Source organism: Culex pipiens, chromosome 2 (assembly GCF_016801865.2).
Source record: "Culex pipiens pallens isolate TS chromosome 2, TS_CPP_V2, whole genome shotgun sequence".
Lineage (NCBI taxonomy): Eukaryota > Metazoa > Arthropoda > Insecta > Diptera > Culicidae > Culex > Culex pipiens.
The window spans coordinates 34,916,757-34,929,260 of record NC_068938.1 but is presented as its reverse complement, the minus strand read 5'-3'; the positions used below and the strand labels follow the sequence as shown (position 1 = coordinate 34,929,260).

Sequence of the window (12,504 nt, the reverse complement as noted above, 5' to 3'; positions counted from 1 at the left end):
GTAATGTATAACGAAATACATGGCTCTTATAGTTATTAATTTATTCTTTTTTCACAAAGCGAAATGCTTCAATGACCTTAAAATCCATTGAGGTCATATTTTTATTTAAAACGAAAAAATAGTAGCTAAAATATCTGAACTCAAAAATTTTAATCTAAAAACAGCAATGCAAATGTATGCACCGTCCCAATTTCATCTCTGGAATGCGTGTGCAGCTCTGTGTATGTGTGAATGTGTGTGTGAGTGTGAGTATCTGTGTGACTCCTCGACTTAACACTTGCACTCGGAAGCTGGAAACGGAAAGAATTCCATAATTTATTTGTGTAAAACGGAATTAAAAGCCTTTCTGCAGCTGTGTGCGCCAGCACTCTTCAGGGGAAATCCTTCTCCATCTCCTTCTTCTTCGTTCCTTTCATCGTAGTATTATCTCGCCGGTGTCCCGTTCCGTTCCGGCCTGCGGCATCAGATCAGAGGGAGCGCCTCGCCAAAACGTGCCACGTGAAAAGGCTCGTGGAGCAGCAGCAGCAAAAAAGGGGATAATAATTTGCAAGAAAAAGAATTCCATGCAAATGCAAATTTGTACTCGCCCGGATGCTGATGTCTGGAGAGTTTCTCTCGCCAAATACTGTGATGCCTTGTGTCCTGGTTACGGGCTCTGATCCTGAATGTGACAAGTTTTCCAGTGAATTCGTAGACAAAGCATCAACTACCTACCACCCCACGTGTCCCTCCCGGGAGAAGAGTTGGCGATTCCGGGCGTTTGGTCCGGGAAAAACTTATGTATTCAAATGAACTTTAATTAAGCTTGACAGAAAGTTTTTTTTTCTTCTGCGTCCTTTTCTCCTAATGATCCCATCTTGCACTGTCCTCGTCGTCGTTGGCAGCTCGATTTGGCGACGCACAATTAGAATGGAAACGGCCGGAGGAAAGTGACCTACGAATGGGTTCTTTTTGGAGACGTCCTCGTCGCAGCGGGCAGCTCTCTTATCCGGTGTCAAAATCTGAGCGCGCGTGTGAAAAATTAAGAAGATTTAATCGCGGGTGATTTTCGCACGATGAACACAAGAAATGCATTTGAGAGATTCCAACGGAGTTTCACTGGAGTTGGCTGCAGAACTGTTGGGTGGGAATGTTTGGATCGACGCTCATTGCTATTCATTTCTTGTTGGGTGCAGTGTTGCCAGGGAATAAAGTTAGCTGCTTTTTAATTGTCTGAGTAGTACTTCTCTAGATCATCAGCACAATAATCTTGAGAATGTCTTTTAAGTATCAATTTTCAAACATCTTATTAAACAGATTATAGGTTCATTTCTGGCAACCCTGCTTCAGACGTGCAAATTTTGTAGAGCCAGCTCTCTTCAGCCAGAATCGAGCTAAATGTTTCCTAATTAAAATTATTGTCCATTTTGCTTTGGCAGTCGAGCCTCCAGCAGCAGCACCTTGTGTCCCCTTGTAGCAGTCCCAGTCTTTTTCCATTACGACGGGGACAATTTCCCCAATCACGCGAATCGTACCGGGCTTCAGCATCCAACTATTTCAACCAGTCTGCTGGGGCTGGATTTCGTTAGCACTTTAACGAGTTAATTCAATGTTAGGCAGAGTAGATTTGCAAATGCAAATCTGTTTAAGACATGAATTGTGTTAATTTTTTGTGTTTCCCTCCGTGACTGTGTATTCATGGGATTAGATTTAAGAACAGATTACAATTTGGATTAGATCAACATAAATTTATCTAAATAGATTAATTTTTAGGCTTACTGCGAAATATTAATTGTTTGCATAAACTTGGCAAACCTTTTTTTCTAAATTTATTTAGCTAATAAATTTTTTCACATTACCGCCACCTAGAAAACCATTCAATCGATGAATATTATATTGGATCTGTCAAATGAACAGATTTATTTTCCCCCATTTCCCTGTCTGCTTTTTCCTCTCCATTTCCTGATATTTTTACCTTTCGTGCCATTTGAACTGGTGACACAGAATACAACGGAAATCCACACACATTCCGCTGAATTATAGGGTTAGATTTCGGAGTAGGAGACTGGTGGAGTTGGCCAAAAATTCAAATCCAAACCGGAAGGCCACATTTATTGCCAGATTCCGCCGATATCCGGCCATGAAAGCAGAGCACTTCCAAAAGGGCGATTCGGCCATCAATCGGGAAATTTGTTGCCGTGTCAGTTTATGGCGGGCCGAGCCCTGGTAGATTTGAGGGGGTAAAAGTGGGAAAGAGAACTGTCCCTGCTGGATATGTGTCACTCGGGGATCGATTTTGCTGTTTGGAGAAATTTTGTGCCTGCCACGCCATGTAGTGCGTTTGTGTAATCATTGTTTGTTTTTAAAAATAGGCTTTTGTTTTTTTTATCTATTTTCTTCTTTTGGATTTTTTTAAACAAGGCTTTTGAAAAAAATACTTTATTGGTGAACATTAATTTCAAATTTCAGGCTACTGCAAAAAAATTGCAACAGATTTTTTTTTTGTTTAAAAATTTCTATTATAAATGATATCACATGATTAATTTATTCTTTTGTATAAGGCATTTCTGGGTAAAAAGTTTTCAAGGAATTATTTTTTTAGCATAACAACAGCACAAGACTTTTCACGTGTTTTCAAATTTGACTGATTTTTTGTCATTGATTTTCAAAAAAAATATGATTGAGCTCTTTCTGTAGTTTGAATACAAACAGTTCTTGAGAACTATTTTTGGACTAGTTCTAAATAAAAATATTACATGGATGATTTTTTTTTTCATAAGGAAAGTTGTAAATTCTTTTTTTTATTTTCCTTTTATTCCAGAGTGATGCAATGCCACACAAAACGCAGAATACAAGCGAAACCTTTCCGATTTCAAACTTCCGCTCCAATTCGTAGGTCCTAAGCTTGTTTAATCGGGACTCGCACGTTGATGTTATGTTTTATGGAGCAGGACACACCACGTTCGTCCTCGTCGGTGGAGCTTTCCCGCAGTCGGAAAGACCTTTTATTTTATTTGTTTTTCCGAGGCAAAACCCACTCAGTTTAACAATGCACACTCACACACATGCACAAACCGTTTAAGGCACCCTGAGTGATTAGATTGGCGATATAACTTTTTGCAGTAAATTGTCGAATTTTATGGCGTTCAGGACCCGGACCCGGGAGGGGGTTTTCTCTGATTTACATATCCTGATGGTAACGGGTGCAAACGGGTGGAAGGGAAGCTCGGGGGTTGGACAGTTCGGTTCGGTTTTTGCCTTTCAGTTTTGTGGAAGCCAACCAGCCGGGACAAAAACCTAATGGATGTGAGCGCGGTTTAGTTACCCTCCAACTTCCCACCCTCCAGATATTTTAAACGGATCTTTACCCTCCACCCTCCAAATTTCCAGGCAACTTTTTCAAAACGGCGTATATTTTATTTGGTTTAATATACATACAATTTCTTGAAAAGATACTCCTGGCCATAAAAAAATATTTGAGAGCTCTCCGAAGAATTCACTCGATCAATTGTAGAAAAATCTCTTGCAACAACACCACCACCAACCGCCCTGTTCCGCTATCGATGGCTAAGTTATGTTTCAAGCAGCACCACTACCCACACTAGTAATGTTACATCTGCGATGGATAAATTAATGTTTGTAACCAATGGGCTTTTGGGAGCGATTTAGATTAATAATATGCATAATTTACCGTTTTTACTTTCAAACAAACAATTTATTAACAGATTAATCACATTTCGCTTTTCAACTAATGAATCATTCCTTTCTAAGATTTTTATTCATTTCAATCATTTTAAGCATTTCAATAGTTTGAAGTATGTTAAGTTGATTTTAAATATTACGAGTAATTTTTATATTTAAGGTACCGTAAACTGGGGTGACTTTGATAGCCCGGGGTGACTTTGATAGGTTTTTCAAATGACCGTCAAATTAATATCTCAACATTTTTGAAAATTTTGAGTATGTAAACATTATTTCAAGGATTTCATGTATTTCATAAATTTCGAGTTTTGAAGTATTTCAAGTATTTCATGTATTTCAATTTCTATGATTTAAAGTATTCTAAATTGATCTTAAATATTTTAAGAATTCGGTCTTTTATGTATTTTGAGTGTTTCAAGCAAATTTCATGTATTTGAAGAATTTCAAGGATTTCATGAACTTGAAGGATTTCAAGTACTTCATGTTTGGAGTTTTTGCCTTCCTCACCTCACTGAGGCAAGGCTATAAAATCACTCAAAAATTGAACTTTTAAAATAAGCCTCCCAGATATACATTTACGTATACATATCGACTCAGAATCAAATTCTGAGCAAATGTCTGTGCGTGTGGATGGACGTAGAATTTTTTTTCTCACTCACTTTTCTCGGAACTGGCTCGACCGATTTTGTCCGGATCTATGTTTTTGGATTTGCCTTCAGGTTCTTTAAGTCTTTTTTGAATTTCATCCGGCTTGGTGCAGTACTTTAAAAGATATGTTCGAAAAACTGGTTTTGGTTGATACTAAAAAGGGTCATTATTTACATAATTTGAAAGCTCCGGCGGATAGCTGTCGGAACTTTACGCTCAGTGCACGCACACAAACACTGCAGTGCTTTCAAATGGTTCATTAAATTTATCATACCTAGATGGCAGCACTCAGATGTATAGTGTCTTTACTAAGTAAGCGTTAGCCAAAGCTTTCGTAGTGTGTGGCTGCAAGGCTTTTAGGAGGAAGGCAGCAACCACCTTCCGGTGGATTAAGTAACGTTTTTACAGTAAAATGAACAAAATTTTGTCTTTTTGGTGTATCTGAAACCGCATTGAGTCAGAGGTAGCAAAATTAGACCTTTAAAGAAACAATAGAAATAAATAAATATGTTTTAAGTATTTCAAAAACTTCATGTTTTCAAATTCATCAAATATTTCAAATCGATTTCAAATGTTTCAAGAGTGTTATAAGTACCGTCATCAGGGGTGACATTGGGTCTGGGGGTGAGATTGCATCATACAAATTTCGAAATTTTTGTCTGACCCAATGTCACCCCTGATGACGGTACATCAAGCATTTCAAGTTTTGGAGTATTGGGTTTTAAGTCTCATAAGTACTTTAAGTTTTTAAATTTTTCCAAGTTTTCGAAGTAGGATTTCAAGGATTTAAAGTATTGCGAGAACCGAAAGTGTTTCAAGAATCAATAGTATTTCAGATTGATCTTAGATATTTCAAAAACTTGTAGTATTTTAAGTATTTCGAGTATTTCGAGTGTTTCAAGTATATGAAGAATTTCAAGTACTTCAAGTCTGGGGTTTTTTCAAGTCCAGTAAACACATTTTTGTTTTTTTTTTTGTGTTTCTGGAACCGCATTTAGTTAGTAGTATTCAAAAACACAGCAAAATTTTGGTAATTGGACCTTTAAAAACTATAGAAGTAAAACAAGTATCAAACATTTCTAGTAATTCAAATACTTCAAATTTCTTGTAATTGAAAAACTTCGTGTTTTCGTGTATTTCAGGAATTTCAAGTTTTTCCAATATTAAATGTATTTCAAGTTATTCAATTAATTCGAGTATTTTGTTTTTTGAATTAATTCGAGTATTTTGTTTTTTGAATTAATTTGAGTATTTTGTTTTTTTCAAGACCTTGAAGTATTTCTATTACTTTAAGTAATTCATGTGATTCATGTAATTAATTCAAGTTGTTTAAGTCATTCAAGCATTTCATTATTTTCAAGGACTTTAAGTATTTCGAAATGATTTAACATTTTTCGATTACTTTTATTTTTCATGTATTTCAATTATTTCAAAGATTCCAAGTATATTAAATTTTCAAGTTTCTATTATTTAAAGTCTTTCTGCTTTGTTTTTTTTGTTATTATATTGAGCATTTTAGGTTTGTCGAGTATTTTGATCATATGAAGCTTGAATTTTTTTACGTGTTTCAGTGTTTTAAAAATATGTTAGTGATTTCGAATGTTTTAAATGTTGTTGAAGTATTTTAAGAATTGTTGACACGTTAAATACTTCCTGTTTAAATATTTTATCATGTATTCCAAGCTACAAAAATATTTCAACTGTTCAAGTAATCTTTGAAAATATTGTAAATATTGAAAGTACAATAAATAGTTTATGTATTTCAAGTACCATTTTATTCGGGTTTTAGAATGATTTCACTTAATAAGAACATTTTTAAAATTTTAAACTGTTAACTGTTTTATGTTATTAAAGTGTTTGAAGAATCAAAAACATTGACAAATTTCTATTGTTCAAAGATTTCTTTTGTATATTCAGATGAGTTTCAATCAAAATTATCACTTTTCGGTTTACATAAACTCCTTAAAATATGAGCTTTTATAAAAATAACATACGGTTTTTTAAATTTTATTCAAAAAAGGAAATTAATTTAAATCAGTTATTTTATTTATTTAGAAACACTTAAAAAACTGGTATTTTTGTCAAATTTTTGCTCAAATAATTAAAGTATTTCATGTACTTGGTACTTGAAATTCCTTAAAAATCTTAAATTATTGAAATTCTTAAAATAAATAAAATAAATAAAATTAAATAAAAAACATGAACATAATTGAAGTGCTTGAAAATTAAAAAAGTGTTAATATGATTAAAATATTTGATACACTCCAAATATTTTTAAAACTGGCACTTGAAAATGAATAACTTTAAAAACTTAATATAATAGAATTACGTGAAATACTTGAAATACTAGAAATATTTTAAATTTGGATGTGTACATCGAGGGTTACATACATGTATAAAACCAAAAAAAAAATCATATTACTGAAAATTTATTAAATCCTCTAAAAAAATGATTTTCAATCACTCCTGAAACGTTTATAAAGATATTTCATGATTAAACTTAGTAAGAGACGATTAAATCTAAAAAAAAAATGAATTGAAATTATAGAAAAATTAAAATATTAACATTAACTGAATTACTTGAAATACATGACTTATTTGTATTACTTGAAATGCTTGAAAAACACAAAATACTTGAAGTACAGGAAATATTTTAAATTCTTTATGAAATTAAAATAAATGAAAAAGATACTTGAAATATTTACTTCAACTACTTGAAACACTTGAAATACTACAAATATTAAAAATCAATTTGAAATACTTGAAATCCATGAAATAGTTACAAATGTTGAAATGATTGTGTACAAGAAATACTTGAAAACTTGATTTACTTGAAATGCTTAGAAAAAAATTAATACTTGAAATTCTTTAAACCCTTGAAATACTTGATGCACCGTGAGGGGGTGAGATTGGGTCATACAAATTTCTGCATTTTTGTATGAACCAATCTCACCCCTGATTGCGGTACTTATAATACTTGAAATGCTGGAAATACTTAAAATCCCTGAAAACTGCAAAAAACTTGAATTACGTGAAATCTTTAAAAACCTTCAAAAACTTGATACACTCGTATACCTGAAATACCTTAAATATAAAAATTACTCGTAATATTTAAAATCAACTTAACATACTTCAAACTATTGAAATGCTCAAAATGATTGAAATGAATAAAAATCTTAGAAAGGAATGATTCATTAGTTGAAAAGCGAAATGTGATTAATCTGTTAATTAATTGTTTGTTTGAAAGTAAAAACGGTAAATTATGCAAATTATTAATCTAAATCGCTCCCAAAAGCCCATTGATTAAAAACTTTAATTTATCCATCGCTGATGTAACATTACTAGTGTGGGTAGTGGTGCTGCTTGAAACATAACTTAGCCATCGATAGCGGAACAGGGCGGTTGGTGGTGGTGTTGTTGCAAGAGATTTCTCTACAATTGTTCGAGTAAATTCTTCGGAGAGCACTCAAATATAGTTTTGGCCAGGAGTATCTTTTCAAGAAGTAGTATGTATATTAAATCAAATAAAACATACGCCGTTTTGAAAAAGTTGCTTGGAAACTTGGAGGGTGGAGGGTAAAGATCCGTTTAAAATATCTGGAGGGTGGGAAGTTGGAGGGTAACTAAACCGCGCTATGGATGTGCGTATCGTGCCTTTTACTTCTGGTGGCTAGTTTTCCTTCGCCAAAATTTATACATTTTTAGTTGACTGGATATAATGAACTTTGAGCTGTCGAACCGTGTTTGCGATTTATGGGTGTGGCTTTCGGGGCTTAACGATCTTTATCGGAAATTAAAAACCGACGAGAATGTGAGTTTTGGGTTTGGGGTGCTCGTAAAGTGGACCGGAAATGGAATCGATTTGAAGTGCTCCTAAATGGCTTTTCCAAAGCTATTGTCGGTAGAACTTTTCCAATTGCATTGAAACCCGTGATTGCGAAGCATCACTAATTTTTATAAGTTTTATGTATGTTTCTCAAATATCATTATATATGAAAGATTTTAATAATTACTTCCATCAACTCTAGAAAAAGAAGAAGATCATATGAACTATGAATAGCTGAAATATATCAGAATCAGGACATTTGATTAGTTGACATTTATAGTTGTATTTTGATTTTTTAATGATCCTACTAGATTATTTAAAATAAAAACTCAAGAATTATAGATAAATGCAGCAAAAACATATCAGTATTTAAAATAATAGATTTTTTTAAATGGACTAATTTAATCAAAACAGACATTTTTCAATTGGCCCCCCAAACAACCCCCTTAAATTTGGGAGTGATTGATTTTGACATTCCCCAGTGGTCCAGATCGCAAAATAGAATGGAAAATGGATTTTCCGAAAAAAATGTGAAGATTTGCAGCCTTGATGTCTTCAAAAGTGTTGTTGCAAATGAGACGATGCAACTGTTGGTTTGGTTCATAATTAGGGTGGTTCACTTTGAGGGTGATTTTGAAAATCTTACATTTCAGGAACATTTTTGGGACTTCTGTTGTTTTCAATCTTGCAGCACTACAAACGCTGAAAAAATCTCAGGGGTGTTTTTCTTTAAACTTGATATGTATTCATTTGAAAATGGCTGATTTTCAATGGAAAAGAGTAGTTGTTCAACTATATGTTTTGCCTTCCTCACGTTACTGAGAAAAGGCTATAAAATCACTCGAAAAAAAAACCAAAAATCAAATCAAATTATTCGCTCTACTGCATTGCCTTGCGTTCTCGATTGCGAGATTCCTACTCGAAACTGAGCAACTCTCTACGAAATCGGCCGATTTCGACCATTTTTATTTTCTGTTTTTTTTTTTTTGAATTAAACTTAGTGGGGGCCTTCCCTATGACCAAATAAGCTATTTTGCGTCATTGGTTCACCCATACAAGTCTCCATACAATTTTGGCTGCTGTCCATACAAAAATGGTATGTAAATATTCAAACAGCTGTAACTTTTGAGTGAATTTTCTGATCAATTTGGTGTCTTGGGCAAAGTTGAAAGTATTGTTGAGGACTTTTGAGAAAAAAATGGGTACACGGAAAAAAAATTTGCAGATTTTTTTATCAACTTTTTTTTCACTAAAACTCAATTTCTCAAAATATAAGGAGCGGCCGTGGCTGACTAGTTACGGTGTTCGCTTTGTAAGCGAATGGTTCTGGGTTCGATGCCCATCTGCTCCCAACGAGAAAGCTTAGAACATATAAATTTGAAATGGTGAATATGAACGAAAAATCAAAGCCGCTCGAGGCGGGGTTCGATCCCTCGTCCTTTGGATTGGTAAGCAAAAATGCTAACCACTAGGCCATGACGACTTGGTGAGCGTGGACTGGAATTAAGAATACTGTTACAGGGAGCGAGTTGTGGCGCTATAACCACGGCAAGTAGTGTCCAGGGCATTCGTGGAAATACAATGTCCCATCCCAGAGGGTCCCGGAGTACCAAACCTTCTTAGCATGGTGCTCCCAACGAATACAACCAAAATCTCGGAGCGTAAGGTGGTGTGTCCCCACGCTTCTTCCTCCCCTGTCGATTCAGAATTGTGTTGTTGTTCGAACCTAAGAGGAAGAGATGCCGACTCGCTAACTGTTTTGAAACCAGCTCAGGAACCAGCGAAATTTGACAGATGCTCAGTCGACACCGTAGACAAAAAACTACAACAGGGCATCATCCATCGCGTTTGGCAGTGTTGTCAGAATGGGTAGAATTTTATGTTTCAAATAATTAAATGAAAGTTTTATTTCAAGTAATGTTTTAATTCATGTTTAATCAGTAACAAAAACCGTTTAAAATAAAAAAGTGATAACAACAAAATCAGTCAACTCAAACGAAGATCAAACATACATACTCCTGCTGTCAAACTTCATTTTTCTCGATTTTCGTGGATGATATGTCTTCAATCGTAGGCGGATGAATCTTGTGTGTATGGTTCGATAAATGTCCCCCAGGTTGTGGCCACCATTATCGGAATGGCCATTTTCATGTCCGGTATCGAAAATGATGAATTTGATACCCATATTGCCAAAACCCGTATGGTTCGGCAAATGTCCCCTATGTCCCCCTTTGTCAAAATACTCAGTAATTTTAAGCAGGAAACAGTAATAATTACAAAAAATTACCGTTCCAATTTCACCACTTTCTCTCGCAACCGGGAAACTAGTGTTCCAACGTTCTCATTATTTTCTGCTCCAAGCTCATCCGGAATGGGTCCTCGTACGGTTGTATAGTTTTTGGCATTGCCGTCGACAAAATGGATCTGTAAATTGAAGAAAAAAAAATCATTGGAATACTGTTTCTTTTATGTCAACCCCTTGTCTTAATTTTCTTGTTGCGTTAAATTTCTACAAAAAATATATTTCTTCAGAGAAACTTACCTCACAAACGCGGGTACTGCCTTTCACATTGAAGTGAAGTTCTTCATCCGTGCTGTTCACACAAAAGCTGATCCATGCACGTCGGATACACAGATCCTTCGGGAATCGGTGAAAGCTGAGCAAGGGATCAGTCCGCCGTGTCCTCCCACACCCAACAACCATACACTTCATGTTAAAAATACAAAAAAACTGAAAATCAAAACCACCCACTCCAATCAAAACAAACGCGTGCGCTACAAGCAGTAGGATGCAACAGAATGACACTTTCTGGCAACTCGGTATCCCTCTTCGCACTACCCCGTCGAAATGTTTGATAGGGCACAATGTTGTCAAAAAAAGAGGTGGAAAAGAAAAACAAGAAGCTCATTGGCACCTCTTCCTCTTAGGTTCGAACACTTAGTGCTCAAACTCAACCCAATTACGAGTCATCTCTGCGATACGGCTTTACGCAGTAGGCCTGGCCGCTTTAACACTTGTGATGTTTCAATGTATTTCAATGCAATGGCGCACTACAAATGTTAATAAATGACAAGAAGAGTGCTAGGCGTCATCTTACCTAAGGCACTCTCCAGGATCCCTTCGAAAGATTGGCTGCGCTAGGGTCTGATTAGATTAGATTAGATAAAACTCAATTTCCCAAAATACGTATTTTTTTGATTTTCAAGATTTTTTGATATGTTTTAGGGGACAAAAATCCGCAACTTTTGAGCCATAGAGAAACATGGTCAAAAAAAAATGTGGACCGAATTGTCGTAGTTCTTCCAGGATGCTTTCTTCGGACTGGCTGCGCTTGTGTTCGATTAGATTAGATTAGATTAGATTACATAGAGAAACATGGTCAAAAAATCTGCCGCCGAGTTATGAATTTTTGAAAAAACAGTGATTTTTGGAAAAATCGAAGTTTCATGCAAAAATAAGTTTGACATTATTTATTAATGCAAAATTGAATTTGCAATAGAAAAGGACTTTACAGAATTTTTGATAAAGGGCTCCGTTTTCAAGATATATCCACCGAAAGTTTGATTTTAGCGAAATATTTGCACCTTAGCTTCCATTCACCTCGGGATTCAAATTGACGACCTTTGGATTGAGAGTCCAACTGCCTACCAGCGACTCCACCGAGGCAGGACCCAGGGAGACGACTCTTACACCTGGACTGAGCTATCGACCTAACCCTTTAGGTTAGACCGGGGCCAACATTTACTTCCCCATCCGACGGAAGGCGTGATCAGACAAATCTCGTCTCGAAAAATGCCACCGGGACCGTCTGGGATCGAACCCAAGCCGACTCACTCGAAAAATGAACTTATTAATTAGGCCTCGTAAGGGAACCTTCACATTTACATATCGACACAGAATCATGTTCTGAGCAAATGTCTGTGTGGATGTGTGTAGGTGGGTGGACAAAAAAATTGTCACTCGATTATCTCCGGACTGGATGAACGGATTTTGACCATTTTAGTCTCATTCGATCCATCTTGGGGTCCCATAGGTCTCTATTTAAAATCAGCAAGTTTAGTTAAGTACTTCAAAAGTTATGCTAAAAAAACAATTTTTGCGTATGTCCGGAAGATTTCAAAAAGGGTTTTTTTCAAGAAAACTTATCATGTTGTACATTTTCAGAAAGGTATTAAAAAGACCTTTCTAATGAGCCCAAAACATAGAAGATCTGACAATCTTATCAAAAGTTATTATCACTTAAGTGTTATTTATACACTTTTTGGAGGCCGGATCTCAGATATTTCAATAAAAATGATGTCCGGGTCCATCATGCGACCCATCGTTAGTTAGATAATCAAAACACATT

The 12,504-nt window shown here is 35.4% G+C and overlaps 1 protein-coding gene across 1 annotated transcript; it reads right to left on the bottom strand.

Annotated features, from left to right (window-relative positions):
* Positions 1–10,240: 10,240 nt before the first annotated feature.
* LOC120415718 (uncharacterized) lies at positions 10,241–11,086 on the bottom strand. The gene is made up of 2 exons (XM_039577313.2): positions 10,698–11,086; positions 10,241–10,579 (listed from the first exon to the last, which is right to left on the bottom strand). The coding sequence occupies exons 1-2, from the start codon at positions 10,866–10,868 to the stop codon at positions 10,439–10,441; spliced, it is 312 nt and encodes a 103-aa protein (XP_039433247.1). The 5' UTR covers positions 10,869–11,086; the 3' UTR covers positions 10,241–10,438.
* Between the last annotated feature and the right edge of the window lie 1,418 nt (positions 11,087–12,504).

Excerpts from the sequence above, each read along its gene's own strand:
- LOC120415718 (XM_039577313.2), bottom strand. The coding sequence starts at position 10,868 with ATGAAGTGTATGGTTGTTGGGTGTGGGAGGACACGGCGGACTGATCCC. Across the intron at positions 10,580-10,697 it reads GCAGTACCCGCGTTTGTGAG|ATCCATTTTGTCGACGGCAA; the intron begins GTAAGTTTCTCT and ends TTCAATTTACAG.